Here is an 18,510-nt window from a genome sequence, read left to right on the forward strand (position 1 = left end):
ATTTGCATGAGATGACCTCTGAGGGTCCTTTTCAGCTCTGAATCTGTGAAAATAAACTCATAATCCTCCCTAAGATGAATGGTAATCATGATGTACCAGAGGATGCATAAGAAAGTGGCTCAGAGGAAAATGAATCTCCTGAATAATTAAGTAATAGCCTCACAATAAATGTTTTTTTAATAGTAGCACACAGTTCATCTTTTTAAGTGTCAAGTTTTTTTTTTTACTTTTTTTTTTTAATCAAAAACACCAGATAGCACTCTCACTTTCTGCGGAGTTAGGATTAGAATTCCAGCTCTGTCACAATCAGGCACAGGAGATAAGCTGATATGTGTTTAGAGGTGATTTTGAAAACACTAACTCACCCAGTGAGCAGCATGTTCCTTTGCCACAGACTGCCCAGGGCAGAGATGTCTAGGAAAGAAATATCTCTTCAGAACTTGAAGCAGACATGCAAATCAGTACTGGCCCACATGGCTAGGTCTAAAGGAAATGAGGTCAATCCCAAACTAATGAACTTAGAATACAAATCAAAGTCTAACTACAATCCAGAGGTTTCCAGGTCCTGCTTTTCATTAATACTAGCTCAGTCTTAGGAAGAGCTAACTAATACTTAGAGGTATTCAACAAAGAAGAAGGGGGAGGGCTCAGAAGAGAAAGGAAGCTCTTCAACAGTATGGGGGAACCTAAAACAGACCAAATGATCCCTTTTAAAGATATCTGGAATGAAATCATGTTTCAGCTAAAGATTGGACTTTATCAGTGACTAGAACTTTTTGGTTCCAGGGCCCCTTTATACTCTTAAAAATTATTGAGGCCCTCCCCTCAGAAACTTTTGTTTATGTAGGTTATATCTATGAATATTTGCCACATTAGAAATGAGAACATTTTGCTATTATTATGAAAAACAGTTTTGACCTCAGGGACCCCTCTATTGGTTCACATTGAGAACCATTGTGCTAGGTAGTATCCATTGTGCTAGGAAGTATACTAAGCAATGAAGATTTTTACTTACACACACACACGCACACACACACTCACACACAATATCATGGTCCCTGTCCTCTGGGAGCTCACATTCTAATGGAGGGAAACAATTCATAAAAAAGTGTGCATGGAAGATAGATGTACAGTGTAGATGGAAGATAGTCCCAAAGGGAAGGCACAGTCTTTTTTTTTGCGGGGGGGGGGGGGGCAAGGTTAAAACTGGGAAAAGAAGGCTTCCTGCAGAAGGTAGAATTTCAGATGAGTCATTCTGGAGTCCAAGAAAGCAAGGAGTTACAGGTGGGAAGAAAGTACATTCTAGGCATTAGAGACAGTCACTGAAAAGGCAGGGGTGGGAGATGGAGCGTTGTGTTTGAGGAATAGGAAGGCTATTTTTACTGGATTGTAAAATACATGGAGGGGAATGAAGTATAAGCAGACTGGAAAGGTAGGAAGGGGCCAAGATATGAAGGGCTTTGAACATTTGATGTTGGAGGTAACTAGGAGTCACTGGAGTTTGTTGAGGAGAAGGGTGAAATGGTCAGTCCTGTGCTTTGGGAAGATGAATTTGACACCTTATTGACTAGCAAGATGTTGTTCATCCTTCCTTCTAGAAGAGGACCAGTGATATCATGGGGGTGATGTCTTGACTTGTTTATGAATTGGATTTAAGTGAGGCAGAGTTGTGCAAAGTTGTCAGCCTCACTCTGTCCTCCAGAGTCATCTGAGTCCAGTGGCTACTGTAATGTCGAGGCAGGGGGTGCTGAGATCCCACACCAGAGTGGGAGTTGGGTAAGAAAGGCATGTCTACAAGGGAGGTAAATGGGTCATAAATGTCAGAGGTGGGATTTGAACTCACATGCTCTGCCATCAGACCTAGGGTTCTTTTTCCATAGTATAATGCTGCTTCTCTTAGAGTGTATTGGTGGAATAAGATTACTGGATTATAGAATTGGAAGACTTGTGTTTGAGTCCCTTCTCTGTCACTGACTTGCTAGCTGTGTGATTTGGGAAAATCACTTCATTTCTGAGGGTCTTATAGTCTACACTTTAGAGGAGGTCTAAAGTCTCTTTCAGCTCTGATGCTTGATGTTGTATGATTCTTCATAAACCCTTAGCCCAGTGCTGATCTGGGAACCCACTGCCTTCCTGAGTAACTGGAAAGGAAATAGATATTAATATCATGGCTCTGTGTATGAAAGCCCCACTTTGCCATATTTTATATGGAAGAAAGAGCCTTGGTGCCAGTTAGATGGCTTTTTACTGAGTAATTGACGGAACCTCTACTCTCTGACGTTCTCAGGCATTTTGCTGTGTGCCGAAGTTCACTTGTCATTCTCAGACACAGTTCATTTGGGATTATATCTGACCCTTAGCCTAATTCAAGAGAAAAAAATCACAACAAGGAAGAAATGGGATCTAATGGAGAGAAGCCCTGCATTGGGATTGAAGGGACCTGAGTTCAAGTATTGGCAGGCTCTGAAGCTTATTTGCTGGGTTATCTTGGGCAATGACTTCCATTCCCCTGATCTATCTCTCTCTCTCTCTCTCTCTCTCTCTCTCTCTCTCTCACACACACACACACACACACACACACAAATGGGGAGAGGGTTAGATTTGTACGAGGCAGGTAGGTGGTATAGTGAATACAGTACTGGGCCTAGAGTCAGGAAGATCTGAGTTTAAATCCAGTTGTCAAATACCTTGAGCAAGTCACGTAAGCTCCATTTGCCTCAGTTTCGTCAGCTGTAAAAGAGGGACAAAAGCAGCACCTACTTATTGTGAGGACCAAATGAGATATTCATTTTTACAGTGCTCAGCACAGTTTCTGGCACCAAGTAGCTGCTTATTCCTTTCCTCCCCACCTCCCACCCCCATCTCCCATAAGCTCCAAGACAGGGCCCTCCAAGCTCTCCTGCATTAGGAGCAGGACCTTTGTTCTGTGATTTGAATCTAGCCGCAGTGCCACTTTCTTGTTACATAAGCACCAAGACACAAATCCTACCAGCATCACTGAAACCTCTTTGCTGCTGCAGTAGTTTCTGCATTTGGGCTACAGCGCATGCCCCTGATTGCCCCCATTTTTGAATTTTTATGACACATATTACTCCTCAATTCCAAACAATTCTCCATAATAGAGTCCTAATTTCTTCCTGCTTTCCTTTTGTTATTGCTTTTGTACACAAATGACCTCTGAGTAACTGGAGAGGAAATGGAAGAGAATTTGATGATTTCAACAACAACACAAAGGAATATGTTCAAGTCATTAGAAACTGTAAAAAATAAGGGATGGAAACATGGTCACCTGAAAAACCATTCCTCTTCAGCTGCAGGCTGTTATGAATGAATTAATTATTCAATCAATATTATTTTATTACGGTTACATGCCAGATACGAAGATGAAATCAAAACCATTTCTCCTGTCAACTAACATTCTTATGGGGAAAAACATGAACATATATTGGTACACATAACATAAACATATATCAGTATATACAAAACCAGATAGAAATTAGACTTGGCAGAGTAAGGCACAAAAGGGGAACGGAACAAACATTTTATCAAGCAGCTGCCATGTGGTGGATACTCTGCTAAGTGTTTTACAAATCTTATCTAGAAGGCTGCTGACAAAGGTCCCTATATCAAAGCTATAGTTTTTCCAGTAGCAGTGCATGGCTATGAGAGTTGGACCGTAAGGAAAGCTGAGTACTACAGAATCAACACTTTTGGGTTGTGCTGGAGAAGACTTTTATTGTTGTTTGCCCTTTGTTCCGGAAGAGGACCATGACACCAGGGAGGTGATGCCATGACATGCAATGGATTGGATTGAAGTGAGGGAGGGCTGTGCAAAGTCACCAGCCTTACTCTCTCCTCCTGAACCATCTGGGTCTAGTGGCAAAATATAGATCAGGATGACTGAAGTTGGTTCCAGATGCAGTGGGAGACCTTTGCCTTTTCAAGCTAAGATCTTTCCCAGGTCTCATTTTGACTGAGGCAACATCCATTCAATGATTAAGACAAGATAATAAATGAGGCAGAGAATGGCCTCTATTACTTAGTTAGGAAAAAAAATCAATCTGGGAGGGGAAGATCCTTAGGGTTTCTGGCCCAAACAGAATCAATTGCTATTTACCTCTACTCTGGGACAATCAGGCCCAAACAATGACCAGGGGGGGTTGGTCTAGGACCTATTTTTGGCCAATCAATGAAAGCCAAGTGATTTGGGCTTAAGGCTAGGTGCTTAAGAAAAAAAATCTAGGGGCCCCTAGGTGGTACAGTGAATACAGCATCAGCCCTGGAGTCAGGGGACCTGAGTTCAAATGTGGCCTCAGACACTTAACACAAAAACTAGCCATGTGACCTTGGGCAAGTCACTTAACCCCAATTGCCCTCCAAAAACAAAAAGCAAAAAAAAAAAATCTAACACTTAAACCTCAAGATTTCTTGTGAGGTTTCAGTGATTAAAATTTACATTCCTTTGGGAAGAGTGCCCACAGGTAAGGGTATGATACCCCATGTGGACAGAGGGAAGGGAAAGAAAGAAAGAGTTCTGTTGCCCACCTGGCCAAATCCAGTTGCATCTCCAGTGGCACAGTTCATACTCCTACTTACAGAGCTTGTTGTTTGTCCTTTGTTGTTGAAGAGGACCATGATGTCAGAGAGGTTATGCCATGACATGCAAGTGATGGGCTGCAAGGAGATTGAATCAGTCAATACTTGAAGAAATTAATTCAGGTTTTTCCTCAAAAGTCAAATATTGAAGTTGGAGTTTAAATACTTTGGCCACATAATGAGAATATGGGACTCATTATAAAAACCCTGATGCTGGGAATAATTGAAGGCACAAGGAAAAGGGGACAGCAGAGTATGAGATAGATAGTCTCATGGAAACAATGAACATGAGCTTGAGCAGACTTTGAGAGAGAGTGGAAAATAGAAGAGTCTGGCATGACCATGGGGCCAAGAAGAGTCGGACATGACTAAATGATTGAATAGCAACAATATGGGGTGAGGATCGGGTGGATGGAGAAAGGGGAACAGGAAAGACCTAATGTAGAAGGTGATGCTTGAGCATAGGACTGAATGAAGCTAGTGATTCTACAAGGCAGAGGTGAGGAGGTGCTATGTTCTAGGCCTAGGGGGACTACCAGCGAAGGAGTATGGGAATGGAAGGTGGAATATGTGAAGAACAGTAGAAGGCCATTTTGGCCAGACCATACAAGGTGTGGAGAGGAGTAATCTGTAATAAGTAAGATGGGGTCAGGTTGGGAAGGGCTTTAAAGGCCAGGAAATTTGGAATTTAGTCCTAGTGTTGCTACTTAACAATTGTAACATATCCCCTCTCTGGGTCTCATTATCTTGAAGAAGAAAGAAAGGAACATATTGGAAATGTTGATGATGTAAAGACACAATATAGCAATAAACTTTATGAAATGGCGAGGTGGTGTAGAGGATAGAGTATTGGGCCTGGAGTGAGGAAGACCTGAGTTCAAGTCCAGTCTCAGACATTAGCTCTGTGATCCTGGGAAAATCATTTAACCTCTATTTGCCTTATTTTCCTCAAATAGAAAATGGGAATAATAATAATACCTACCTCCTAGGGTTGTTGTGAGGATCAAATGAGATAATATTTGTAAATCACTTAGCAAGTGCTTGGCACATAGTAGGGATTGAACAAACGTTTGTTTCCTTCTTTTCTTCCTCATCTCTAAGATAAAGGGAATTGGACTAGATGACCTATGAGGTGCCTTCTAGCTCTGACATTCTGTGACTCTAAGAGCCTAGAGATGCAGTTCCATCTGAGGTTTTGAGGAAGAAGAAAAGGAGGGGAGGTGTGGACACTAACTGTACCCTAAACTCCGATCAGTGCATAATGAACATTTCCCGACAATTCCTATGGTTGGCTAAATCATAATTGAAGTGAATTCCTTCAATGAGTACATTTCACTTAGAAAGTAGGAAGAATGGTGGATTAGGAGATTGAAGATTTGGGATGGAGTATTGGCCATGTTACTCACTGCCTGTGTGATCAACAGTAACTCATTTACCCTTAGCATTCTATAACCAGAAAGGACTATGAAGATTAAGCAGGGGGAAAGAAACTGAAATATTTCAGAGGAGACACCACCACTAAGGCTCAGGGAAGGGAGAGGGACTTGTCAGGTCAGACAGCCCAGTTAATGAGAATCAATCAATCCACAAGCATTTATTAAACACTTATTAGGTGCAATACAGTATGCTATGGACTGGGGACAAAAATACAAAAGTGAGACAGTTTTCTTGTAAGGAGCTTGCATTCTACTTGGGGAGAGGGAGAATGGGAGAGAGGGAAAGGGAGAACATTCCATGGAATGAGGAATAGACTGTAAAAACAAAGAGGTAGGAGACGATATGTTGGGTATAAGGTTCAGTGAACAGACTAGTTTGGCTGGTGCATACAGCACACAAGGAGAAGCTTGGAGATACAGGATGTTTTCAGGATTAGTGCTTTTTTCAGGATTTTTCAGGATTAGTGCTTTTCCCCACTTCTAGTGGGTTTGCACTGTCATCAGTGTGAACACTCCCTTCAGTGGTGCAGGTCTCAAACCCATGACTTCTCATTCTGGGTGATTCTGGATCTCTCTTCTTCCCTACTTCCTGCACCGAGATTGACCAAAGTACTGGAGGCTTCCTTCCTTCCATGCATTATTATAGTTCATAAGTACCAGTGGAATCCATTTCATTATCTCTTCTTCTCTTAATGTGACAAGCCTACCTCCTCTTCTGATTATATATTTCCTTGACAGTATTCCTTATTCTCTTTTCACTCCTCAAGGTACTTCAATAATTTTTTAAAATCACCTGTTAAATGTGCTTTTATCTCTTGGATCACATTTTCTCTATAAAATAAGGGAATTGCATTTGTGAATCTCTAAGGTCCTTTTGAGCTTTAATATTCTGTATCCTAGAGACTAAAGTTTCCTTCCTCCTTCTATCCTTCCCTCCCTCTGTCCTTTCCTTGCCTTCCTTCCATTCTTCCTTTTTTTCAAGCCAGAACTTATAGGGTAATCAACAATCAGGCAACAATTGGGCAGATTATCCTTGAAATCACAGAAATGTTTCATAAAGGGGGAGCAGTTTTTTTTTGGGGGGGTTGCTTTTTGGAGGGCAGTTGGGCTTAAGTGACTTGCCTAAGGTTACGCAGCTAGTTTTTGTGTTAAGTGTCTGAGGCTGGATTTGAACTCAGGTTCTCCTGACACCAGGGCCAGTGCTCTATTCACTGTGCTACCTAGCTGCCCCTGGGGAGCAGTTGTTAATGGTGAAATTGTAACTTGACTCATGAAACCTTTCACCCCAAGACAGTATTATTTTATGGCCATAGTGTACAAGAAGTATCCTTTCTTTGTTCCGCTATATATCCCTTGGGATTAGCCAGAAGAGAGAGTCCAATCTATGTTTGAAGTAGAAGTCATCTTTGCTGCAAGGATGTTTCATGTCCCTAATAAGTAGTCATCCAGCCTCCATTTAAGAAATTCAGAGAAACAATTCCCCTCCCAGTTTGATTTAAAAACATTTTTTTTGATGTTTAAATTTTTATTGTGTTATTTTTATTTCTGAGCCCTCAGTTACTCTTCCCCCCCCCCCAAATGCTTTATTAACTTCTGGTTTACATCATTCACTTCTGCCACATTTTGAGTTACAAATTTTCTCCCCATTTTTTCCCCTACTCACTGCCCCAAAATAGTGGTCCCACAGGATATTCCCTCCTCCAATCTGCTCTCTCCTATATCTTCTCCCATAGCCCCTTTGACTTTTCCAGTAGGGCATGGTGGATCTCTATGCCCCAGTGCCTGTATATCTTATTTCCCAATTACATGTAAAATAGTATTAATAATAGTATACACACATACATACATACATATATATATATATATATATACATGTTTTAAACATTTGATTTTAAAACTTTGAATTCCAGATTCATTCCCTTCCTCCCTTGTCACCCACCCTTACTGGGAAGATAAGCAATTCAGTACAGGTTGTACATGTGTAGCTAATGCAAAACAATAGCATAGTAGATATATTGTAAGAGACTGACTATATTTCCCTCCCTCCTATCCCACCTCCCACTTGTTCTATTCCCTACTTTGATCTCGTCCCTTTTCAAAAGTGGGTGCTTCCAACTAACCTCACCCCCCCAGCCTGCCCTCCCTTCCATCATGCCCCCTCTCATCCCCTTACCCCCCTACTCTCCTGGAGGGTGAGATACCCTATTTATGTGTATGTCATTCATTAAAAAGGCCATCCCTTGACTCACTTCTTCAACAGGCCTATTCATTGAGTAGGTGTCGCCTCACTCAAAGTGAGAACTTGGAAAGCCCTTAACTTAGAAAGGTCAAGGTCTCCCACTGAATTCTGCACCATCTCCAGTCATCCTGATCTATATCTGGCTACTGCACCCAGATGGCTCTGGAGGAGAAAGTGAGGTTGATGACCTTGCATGGTCTCCCTTACTTAAATCCAATTCGTTGCAAGTCATGTCATCACCTCCCTGATGTCATGGTTCTTTTTAAGAACAAAGGACAAATCACACAACACACACACACACACACAAGTCCAGAGAAGAAGAATTCATCCTTATTCTGTTTTCAGATACCTCTAATTGTCAAGATTTTTCTTCTTTTTAGCTGAAATTTGCCTCGGTAATTTTTACCCATTCCTAGCATTGTCCTTTGGGGCCAAGCAAGACAAGCCCAAACCTTTGTCTTTCATATTCCCCTCATCTCCTTAAATATCCTGAGCTTCTTGAACTTATCCTTATATAGTTTGGATTCAAGTCATTTCAAGTCCTTAACACAGAAGGGCTTCTTCATCTTGTCAATGTCCTTCCTGGAATAACAATGATCAGAACTGACCATAGTACTCCAGGTGGGGTCTAATCAGTGTAACAGGAGTATCCCTAGTTCTGAACACTAGGATTTCATTTTTAAAGCCCAATATCGCATTAACTTTTTTTGGGGGGAGGGATGTGCTGCCTTATCACCTTGTTAATTTGTATATAGCTTGTATTGCACTTAAACTTTCTGATTTTTTTAAATGAGTATTTTTGGTCATATGTCCCCTGTGCTGTACTTGTAGATTTGATATTTTTAAGTCAAGTGTAGGCTTTTTCCTTTATTAAATTTCATCTTACTAGATTCAGCACATTGGTAGACCATTGAGTTCTTTTTTTGACCTTGACCTTGTTGACCTTTTGACCTTGACATGTTAGATCTTCCTGAGCTTCATGCCATCTTTAGCTTTAACATACCTGTGTGCACCCCAAAACTGTGTGTAACAGAAATACTTACCCACATAATACTCAGAGGTTCCTCAAGGTAGGAAGCAGAAAAGAATGGTTTATTTAAGATCTCCAGAAAGGGCCACCCTCCTGACAAATGGTCAGGGAGGAGAAGCAATTAACAAAAGGAAATGGTTAAGTTATAAAGCCCTAACTCGGAATTCTCCCCCACCCCCCACCTTACTCTTTTCTTCCATTGGCTGGGAGTTAGGTATACAATCTAAACTAGGCAATCTAACTCAAGTACCAGAACAAGAAAACAGTAAATCACCCAGTGTACATTTGAGAAAGCACTTCTGTCCTTATTTGGCATATCTTGTGCTGAGGTGGCACTGGGGAGGGTCTCCATTGCTCTAAGTCCCAGATTCCTGCAAGGTCAGGTGACCTCTAAATTTAGGCCTAGCGGATGCTGAAGCCACTCTAGATTTGATTTTTCAGAATGGGGAAACTTCACTGCAAATTATCCCTCACATACATGATCTTTGCCTTCATCCAAGAGACTAATAAAACTGTTGAGTAACAAAAAAGACAGATCCATGTGGCATTGCACGACAGACTTCCTTCGATGCTGACACTGATTCATTAATCACTACTGTTTGCAACTAGAGATTCAAACTATTATATACAAATTGCCTAAAAGTCACTATCACTCATCCCACATCTCTCTGACTTGTCCATGAGGATAAAATGAGACTTTGCTGAAATCTAAGCATGCTTTGTCTATCAATTCAGTAACCTGTTCAAAGGAGGCAATGAGATCAGTCTGATGTGACATTCTTAATGAAGCTATGCTAGTTTACAGTGATTAGCACTCTCAAGAATTCTGACATTCATTTCTGACATTCTGTTTTCTCTATTCTTGGTCTCATTCAGCTCCCATTCTAAGAGTTTATATTATCTCTGGTTCTGTTGAGAGGACCCTATAATATAGAAAATCCCTTTTCACCTCCCACCCCAGAGACCAATCCTACCTCCTCTAGTTCTCTGAATCCCTTCATTGAATTTGTCTTTCAGTCTCTGAATAGAGATTGAATAGCTCATTTGGAATGGAGATTGGAACTAATTTAAAGGTATTCTTGAAGCATTGCTCTAGGGAAGCTCTTTCAAGGAGTGCAGACTTTTCACATATTTCATGCCAATAAAGTCTTCCTGTAATTTATTTCCAGGAGAAATGCATTGATATAAAAGGAGGAAAATTGGAGAAAGATTGGAGAGAGGTGCACGTCAGAACTATGAGCAGTTGGATCAGCTATTGTTAGGTCTACTCTGAATTTAATAACAGAGCAAAGTAAAGATGAGAACAAATGGCTATTTCCACACCACTTTGGATCCCCTATTGAGGCCTAGCACATAGGTAGCATCAGGTGTTGGAAAGGATACTGAACTTGGAGTAGGATTGAATCCTTGCTCCCAGCTGGCAAATCATTTTTCTAAACCTCTATTTCCTCATCTGTGAATTGACGTTGTTACTATGTATACTACTTATGTCCCAAAGCTTTTGTACAGATCAAATGAGAAAATAGATGCAAATTCAATTCCGTAAACATTTACCCAAGTACCTCATATGGGAATACATAATGACCTAGTTCATGACCTCTTAGTGTTTACAGTGTGGTTGATGGAATGAACCCAAATACAATTGATTATAGTACAAAATAGAACTCAGCCTGGGACGTCACTTCTTAACATTGCTGAGAAAAGAGAAGTCATCTGTCTGGAGCTCCATCTTCATGCTTACTTTATACCTCAAAACCCCTCTTCATCATTTCCCTTCCTCTTTCTCTTCTCTAGTTTCTGATTTAGAGGTGACTCTAAATCAAGGCCAGCCTGTACTTGTGCTTTTGTCACCTGCACAGATTGTTCCCCAGATCCTTCTCTCTCTTCATCTCATCTTCAATCTAGTGGCTCCTTCCTAATTGCTTGCAAATATGGCTAGGTCTCACTCCGCTGTCTTGTCAAGCTGGCGTACTATTTCTCATCTCCTTGTCATAGCTAAATGTTAAGAAGAGGGCATATAGAGTCATTGCTTGCATTTCCTCACTTCACATACTTTTCTCAGACGTACTCCCCCACATCTGGAAAGTATTCCCTTCTCACCTCTGCCATATAGAAAGCTTGGCTGTCTTCAAAACAGAGCTCCAGTGCCACCTTGGACAGCAGCCTTTTCCTGAGCCCCTCAGTTAATACTCCCTCTTCAAATGATTAAGTAAAACTTGATTTCAAGGGTGTCCCAGATGTCTTAGTGCAATTTTTATGCTTTATCAACCCTGTAAATTTGTGTAGTTATTAGTTTGAGTTAATAGTATATCCCCTCCCAATAGAATCTTAAGCTCCTTAAGATCAAAGACCATTTTGTCATTGCATCCCCAGCACAGTGTTTTGCACATAGTGGACACTTCATGAATGGCTGTTGAATCAATGTGAATGCACATGAGCATTGCACTCATTAAACTTGTCTTTGAGAGACTAGGGCTTTGAGAACTTTATATTGTCAGGGAGCCGGCCTTCAGAGATGTGTTTATTATGCTTACTTATATCAAGGCAGAACTAAGGCAGATTCTATTTCTACCAATAGACACATTTCCATTTAGACAAGAATATTTTGGTGGAAAGGCATAGGAATGGACTAAAGAGATTTAATTATATACTCAATTGGCTTAAAGGTTTTTGTTCTGTGTGAATACTGTGAATGCTCATAAACTTCGTAGTATTCCTTTTCACTGCTAATCGACCAAGGTGGTAGATGACAGAATAAGCAACTTGCTGAATTTGAACTTAGGTCTTCCTGACTTCAGACCTTGGTACTTTGTCCACTGTACAACCTAGCTGTTGTGTACGGTACTGAGATAGGTAGCTATGATACACAGTTGTGTGAGAATTACATTAGTTACCAAAAATGCATTTGGGGATTCAGAGGGGAAAGCTATTATCAACCAGGGGAATCAAGGAAGGCTTCTTAGTGGAGGTAGCAATTCAAGTAAGCTTTGAAGAGCGTGTATGGATTCAGTAGGTTAAGATGAGGAGGGGGTACATTTTGAGCTTTGGGAGAAAGCTGAGAATAATAGACATAAAAGTGTGAATGCATGGCATATGTTGAAGGTGTCCAACATCCTGAAACATGGAAGGGAGTAATATAAGATTAGGTTAGAAATATAGGTTAGCACCAGATTGTGGAGGGTCTTGAATTCTAGGTAAAATATTTTGAACTTTCCTGGGAGAACATAGGGAAGTACTGAAGACTTTTGAGTAGAGGAATAACATGGCCAAAAATACAGATAGGATTTCCTCTGGTGGTTGCCTGAGGGATGGACTGTTTAGCAGGGTAAACAATAGAGATATGAATATTTGTAAGAAAGCTATTGGAATAGTTCAGGAGAGTGCTAATGAGGTTGGAACAAGACAGGTGCTGGGAGGAATAAAAAGTGGGGCACAGGTGTGAGAGATATGTGAATGGGGGATTGATAATACCTGGTAAATGACTGATGGGAGAGAAAAATCAAAGGTAGTCCCAGGGTTTCTTATGTGTGAGTGGGTTCATGTTTATCTCAAGATGAAAAACATGAAGAATACTATGAGTTAATGAAGCCTCATTAAGGAGCCCCTGTTTGCAAGTGAGCATATCTCCATGTGGATGGTGACTTAGCCCCAAGTAGGTTAAACAGATTAGGCAGAGAGGCTGTGGGCCACCGCTGTACAATAGATGAGTTGGGGGCAGCTAGGTGGTGCAGCGAATAGAGCACTGGCCCTGTAGTCAGGAGGACCTGAGTTCAAATGTGGCCTCAGATACTTAACACTTACTAGCCGTGTGACCTTGGGCAAGTCACTTAACCCCAATTGCCGTACCTTCCCCTCTCCAAAAAGAAAAACAAACAAAAATAATAATAGATGAGTTGGCCATAAGACCTAACAATAAGAGAACAGAGGACTGAGGGTCTTGCTTCTGGAAAGGATGGAGGGCAAGAGGAACTTTAGTTATCACAGAGTCTATTGTTTCTCTTTCTAATGGTGCTAGCAGAAAGGACAGGTTGTTCTGTCTCTAGAGCAGAGATTCTTAACGTATGTGTGTGTTGTAGGCTCCTTTGGCAGTTAGGTGAAACTATATACTATATTTGCATGAAAATATGAGCTAGGATTGGTTTTTACAGTGTAAAAATGTTTTTCGCAACTATAAGAAATATTCTTAACTTTTGATGTACAGGTGGGTAGGCTCATGGACCATAGTTTTCAACCCCTGAAATAAAGAAATATTGGCTAAATTAATGTGCAATTATGTGGAGTTGGAACAGGTTGAATAAACTAATTAAAAGACTTATCTTTAATGGGCTAGTGTCAACTTGCAATAATTATTGTAAATAATAGCTAACATTTATGAAGGACTGTAAGATTAGCAAAGTAACATATATATCATCTCAATTTATCTTCATAACAATCTTGTCAGATAAGTACTGTTATTATTCCCAATTTACAGATTAGAAAACTGAGGCTTAGAGAAGTTATTTGCCTGGGGTCGCACAGGTAGTAAGGGTCTGAGACAGAATTTGAACCCAGTCCAGTACCCATCTCCTACAAGTTGCCTTTGGCTCTGGGCTGTTTAACATTTTTGTTAATGACCCAAATAAAGTCCTAGATGACATGCTTAGCAAATTTTAAATGACATGGAGAGATTTGCTAACATGTTCAATGGAAATGTCAGAATTAAAAAAAAATCTCAACAAGCCAGAATGTTGAACAAAATCTAATAAGAATACATTGAGAAGAAATGAATGTAAATTCTTATACTTGACTTCTGAAAGTTATCTAAAGGATGAGGGAAACATGGTTAGATAAGTTTTCATGTGAAAATTTTAGTGTATTGCAAGCTCAGTTATGAGTCACTTATGTGGCACCAGCGTCAAACCACTAATTTAATCTCAGGCCTCATTAAGAGAGGCATAGCATCCAGAATGAAAAGTGACAGTCTTGCTGTGTCTGCTCTGCTGTGGTCAAACTATTTTGAGCATTGTCTTCAGTCCCCAATACCTCATTTTAGGAAGGCCATTGATCAATTTGGTTTATCTGAAGGAAAATGTCTAGGATGTTGAGGGGGTCCTGGAGACAGTGCCAGGAGGAGGGTCTGGTTATTGGGAAAAGAGAGGTGGGGAGAGATGAGAGAGCAGCTGCATGGTGTTTAAGGGTCAGGGAAATCCTTAAGAAAAAAAGATTGGAGAGTCTGAAGCATGTTTGTAGGCATACGAAGGACCAGTGGAGCAGAATAGCTACAAGATACATGTGAAACAAGGGATGAATGTTGGAGCCAAGGTCCTAAAGGGAGTTTAGGGGGAGGATACAGGGTCAAAGGTTCAGGTAGGCATTGAGTCTGAGTTGTAGAGACAGCTCTGTGATGAGAGGGAAGGAGAGGAGAGTGAATGGTGATCCTGAGCAATGGAGGAGGGGAAAAGCAATTCATGCCAGGTGGTTTCAATTTCAGTGAAGGAGGCAAGGCCATCTGCTCTAAGTTAGGGAGCTGGGGCGGGGCTGATGGTGAGAGAAGAAGAGAAAATTTGGGGAACAGTTGTAGGGAATGATATAAGGGGTTGGTGAGGGTAGGACAGGGCAATGGTTGGGTAGCAGTGAAGGTAGAAGTAAGATTATATACTTTGGTTGAAACTGGCATGACTTCATGATTTTCTTTAGCAGCAGTGAGCAAACACGGAGTAGTAGTGTGGTGAGGGTTATCCAGGTAGGACCAGGTAGGAGGATTCTCAGGCCAGGGCCAAATGGGAAAGGGCAAGTGTTTTGGGTAATAGCTATTGAGATGTTGAAGCAGCACACTGTGGGTAGGTGGTAGAGGCAAATGAAGCCAGAGGAGTGGAAATAGATGGGACGATTAGGATGGTCGAATGGACTGTCATAAGGACAAGGTGTATGGATTTCATTTGAGTGGAAAGGATGATTGGGGAGGATATTGTGGTTTGGAAGTAGAATTTCTCTTTCCTGGATCTTAGAAATGGGGTAATTATGAGTGATCCTAACATCTAAGACCTGGTCATGTAGTTTTGTTGCTGAAGGCCAGTGGAAAAAGAAGGACTTCTTGAGAAATTTGAAGAATTGAGAGATTGGGTTCCAGAAGTTGTGTCAATATAAATATTACAGAACCACAGAATGTTAAAGTTGGAATGACCTTTGAACTCGGAGCAAAGAATATGCACCAGAACTTATTCTTATGCAAATCTAAAGAAACAATCCATAGAAGTTCAGAACCCAGAAGGGACTTTGAACTTGAAATGTTAGAAGTGGACAATACCTTAGAATATGGAACTGTAAGGATCCTTATGAAAAATGGCTTACTTATTACACAGCTAATTAGTGTCATGGCTGGGACTAGAACAGAGGAGTAGTTATTCCTTTGCCCAGATTGGTCCTCTCTTCATGAGGTTGTGTGTAAAATACATTTCAAATTCAAACTAATTAAAGAAAACCCAAACCCATCCATTTATTTTCACAGTACTACCCTACCAATGACTGTCAGTGTTATTGTCTTATTTCCACATTGTTACAGTGCTCTATAGTGAAATGAAATATCAAAATCCTCAGTCTTTAAATGTAAGGACCCTGAATTAAATATTACTCATTTCCTTTGTACAACGTCACCAACTCTATTAGCACTTACCTTAGTTTGCCTTCTGAGTATAGCAGGACAACTGCCTTAGATCACCTTCTATTCATTGATCTGCTTTCAGCTGGTTTCATTTTTAGCTGGTGTTTTTCTGTTGAGTAGGAAGGCACTGTGGAAAACCACTGCCTTTGTTATCAGAAGACTTGAGTTGCAGGCTTGGCCTCACCATTAACCAGCTGTGTCACTTGTTCAAGGCACTTTATTGCCCTGAGGCTGTTCCTTCATCTGTAAAATGGGGATAACACATCATTTACCTCAGTTTTATAAGTCCAAATCCTGAACTCTATCCACTGAATAACACTGAAAGGCTTTGCCTCATTGTACCTAGGGCTCTGTAAAACACTAAGATATTGATTGTGACTAAGCTGTTGTCTCCACAGGCCCTCATGGGAAGTGGAAAAGAATGCTGTCCTTGGAGCGAGTAGGCGTGGGTTTGACTTTGATGTCTAGCCCCCTGTAGCTTTGTGACCATGGGCAAGACCCATTCTCTCTCTGTGCCTCAGTTTCCTCATTTGTGAAGATGGGTATAAGACTTAAACTGCTACCTACCTTACAGGTTTGTTTGCAGGGAAGTGATTTATAAACATCACAGACTTAGAACCATGTGAAGCCAGAAAGATAGGACCTATTGCTTCAAATCCTTTCTGGGAAAGACGAAAGAAGCTGTCTTCCAAGTCACATAGGTACTTGCTTCTTTTTTTGCCCCCAAATGACCTTTTTGGAGCAACTTCTTCAATGATCTTAACTCAGCAAGATTCAACCCTTATGACCAGTAGACCTGGGTTTGAGTTTTCACTCTTTACTTTACTATCTGAGTTGAAATCACAAGTGCCTTTTATGTTTCTTAGGCTCTGTTTCCTTATCAGGAAAATGGAGGGTTTGGTCTAAACTAGTGGTTAATAAGGTCCCTTTCAGCCCTAAATTCTGAAATACCATGACAAAAGGCTTTCTGAACACCCTCAGCTATAGGAAAAGGCTTCCCATATAACTCTCAAGTCCCAGAAAGCAAAGACTCCCAGGGAAGGATTTCAGCTCTCTGAAAATCGAGGGTACAACTCATGAAAAACATGTGTTTGTTGAATTTGATCTCTGTCAAATTTGGTAGAAAAACTTTTCATTGACTCCTTGGCTTAATGATCTCTTTCTCTGTGTGTTTGTGTGTGTGTGTGTGTGTGTGTGTATGTACGTACACTGTCCTCTCTCTTGCAGTGTGCTGTTTCGTAGTCCATAAGAGATGCCATGAGTTTGTCACCTTCTCCTGCCCGGGTGCTGATAAGGGCCCAGCCTCTGATGTAAGTAACTGGACTTGCTAACCTCTTATTATTCTCATTAGGATCAATCAGTGAGAAGAAAACTGAGAGAGTTTGTCTAGAAGAAATAAATGGAGAGAGGATCTCTACTCTGTATAGCGAGGGCCATTGTATACGTGTGAGTCCCAAAACTGACAGTTCACTTTGGTTGGATCAAGAAAAGGCCTACTTTCTTTTTCCAGTTTACTTTTATGTGTACTAGACAGCATAACAGTAGAGAGGAATTGCCCTTGGAGTGAGGAAGACCTATTTTCTAGTTCTATGTCAATAACACATACTGGATGTTTGACCTTGACTAAGTGACAATCTCTCAGTCTCCCAAGCAACTCCCCTGAGACTAAGATTCAGAGCAGTTGTTGATCTGCATTGGTAGGTGGAATTTCCTCATGACAAATTTTCTTATACTGATGAAATATAGGACTGGATACCCCTTCCCCCATCTAGGGAAAAAAAAGAGTACCCAGTGCTCTAGGCATTGTGGTTACAAAAATATGATAGTGGTTTGAGGAATTTACAAAGTGACTGGAAAATAAAATGTTCACACAAATAACTAATAGTGTATGTTAAGGGGATAGGAAAGATCATGGAAGGAGAGATCCTTTCTAGCTAGGGGGCTTGGGGAAGGTTTCATGAAAGAAGTGACACCTGAGGAGGTCCTTGAAAAGAGGAAAATGTGAAAAGAGTCTATTCTTGGCTTGGAGGACAATGTGCAAATAAGCAGAGAGAGGGAAATGTGAGATCTGGAACCAATGAGTAGCTGGATTCTGACAGAATACAAAGTATGTGAAGGGAAATGGCAGGAAGGAAGGCTGGAAAGAATGACCTGAATTGGGTTATTAGGGGGCTTTGAATGCCAGGCTAAGGAGCTTGTATCTTATATCATAGGCAATCAGGTTTTGAATAGAGAAGCAGAGGTTCACAAACTGAAGATTTTTGAATAAAGAAGTGACTTGATCAAAGTTGTAGATTAGGAAGATTACTCTGACAGAGCCAAATGGATGAGCCTGGGGGAGGGGGGCACAAGGAGGCAGGAGGTCCAGTTAGGAGACTGCTTCTGTAATGTAACAGGGAGGTGATGAGGGCTTGAACAGATGGTATCAATTTTAAAGGGAGGTATTTTGAGCTAAGTAGCTGCAGCAACTGATTTGGGTTGTGAAAATAAATGAGTTAACCTGTTTGAATCCTGCTGAATCCCACCAGTTTAGAGTATTTATTTGACTGTCCTGGAACTGTAATGGGTA

At 40.9% G+C, this 18,510-nt stretch overlaps 1 protein-coding gene across 2 annotated transcripts in view; it reads left to right on the forward strand.

The window, feature by feature from the left end:
* The window catches only part of PRKCB (protein kinase C beta), a 650,680-nt gene that overhangs the window by 212,478 nt on the left and 419,692 nt on the right, over nt 1-18,510 (forward strand). For both annotated transcript variants that reach the window (XM_069106305.1, XM_069106297.1), the window contains exon 3: nt 17,169-17,251. In XM_069106305.1, the coding sequence (XP_068962406.1) occupies nt 17,169-17,251 (83 nt within the window). The remainder of the gene's footprint in view (nt 1-17,168; nt 17,252-18,510) is intronic.

This window comes from Petaurus breviceps, unplaced genomic scaffold (genome assembly GCF_028583685.1).
Source record: "Petaurus breviceps papuanus isolate PSGF00001 unplaced genomic scaffold, PetGlider_PUasm1.0 138, whole genome shotgun sequence".
Classification (NCBI taxonomy): Eukaryota; Metazoa; Chordata; class Mammalia; order Diprotodontia; family Petauridae; genus Petaurus; species Petaurus breviceps.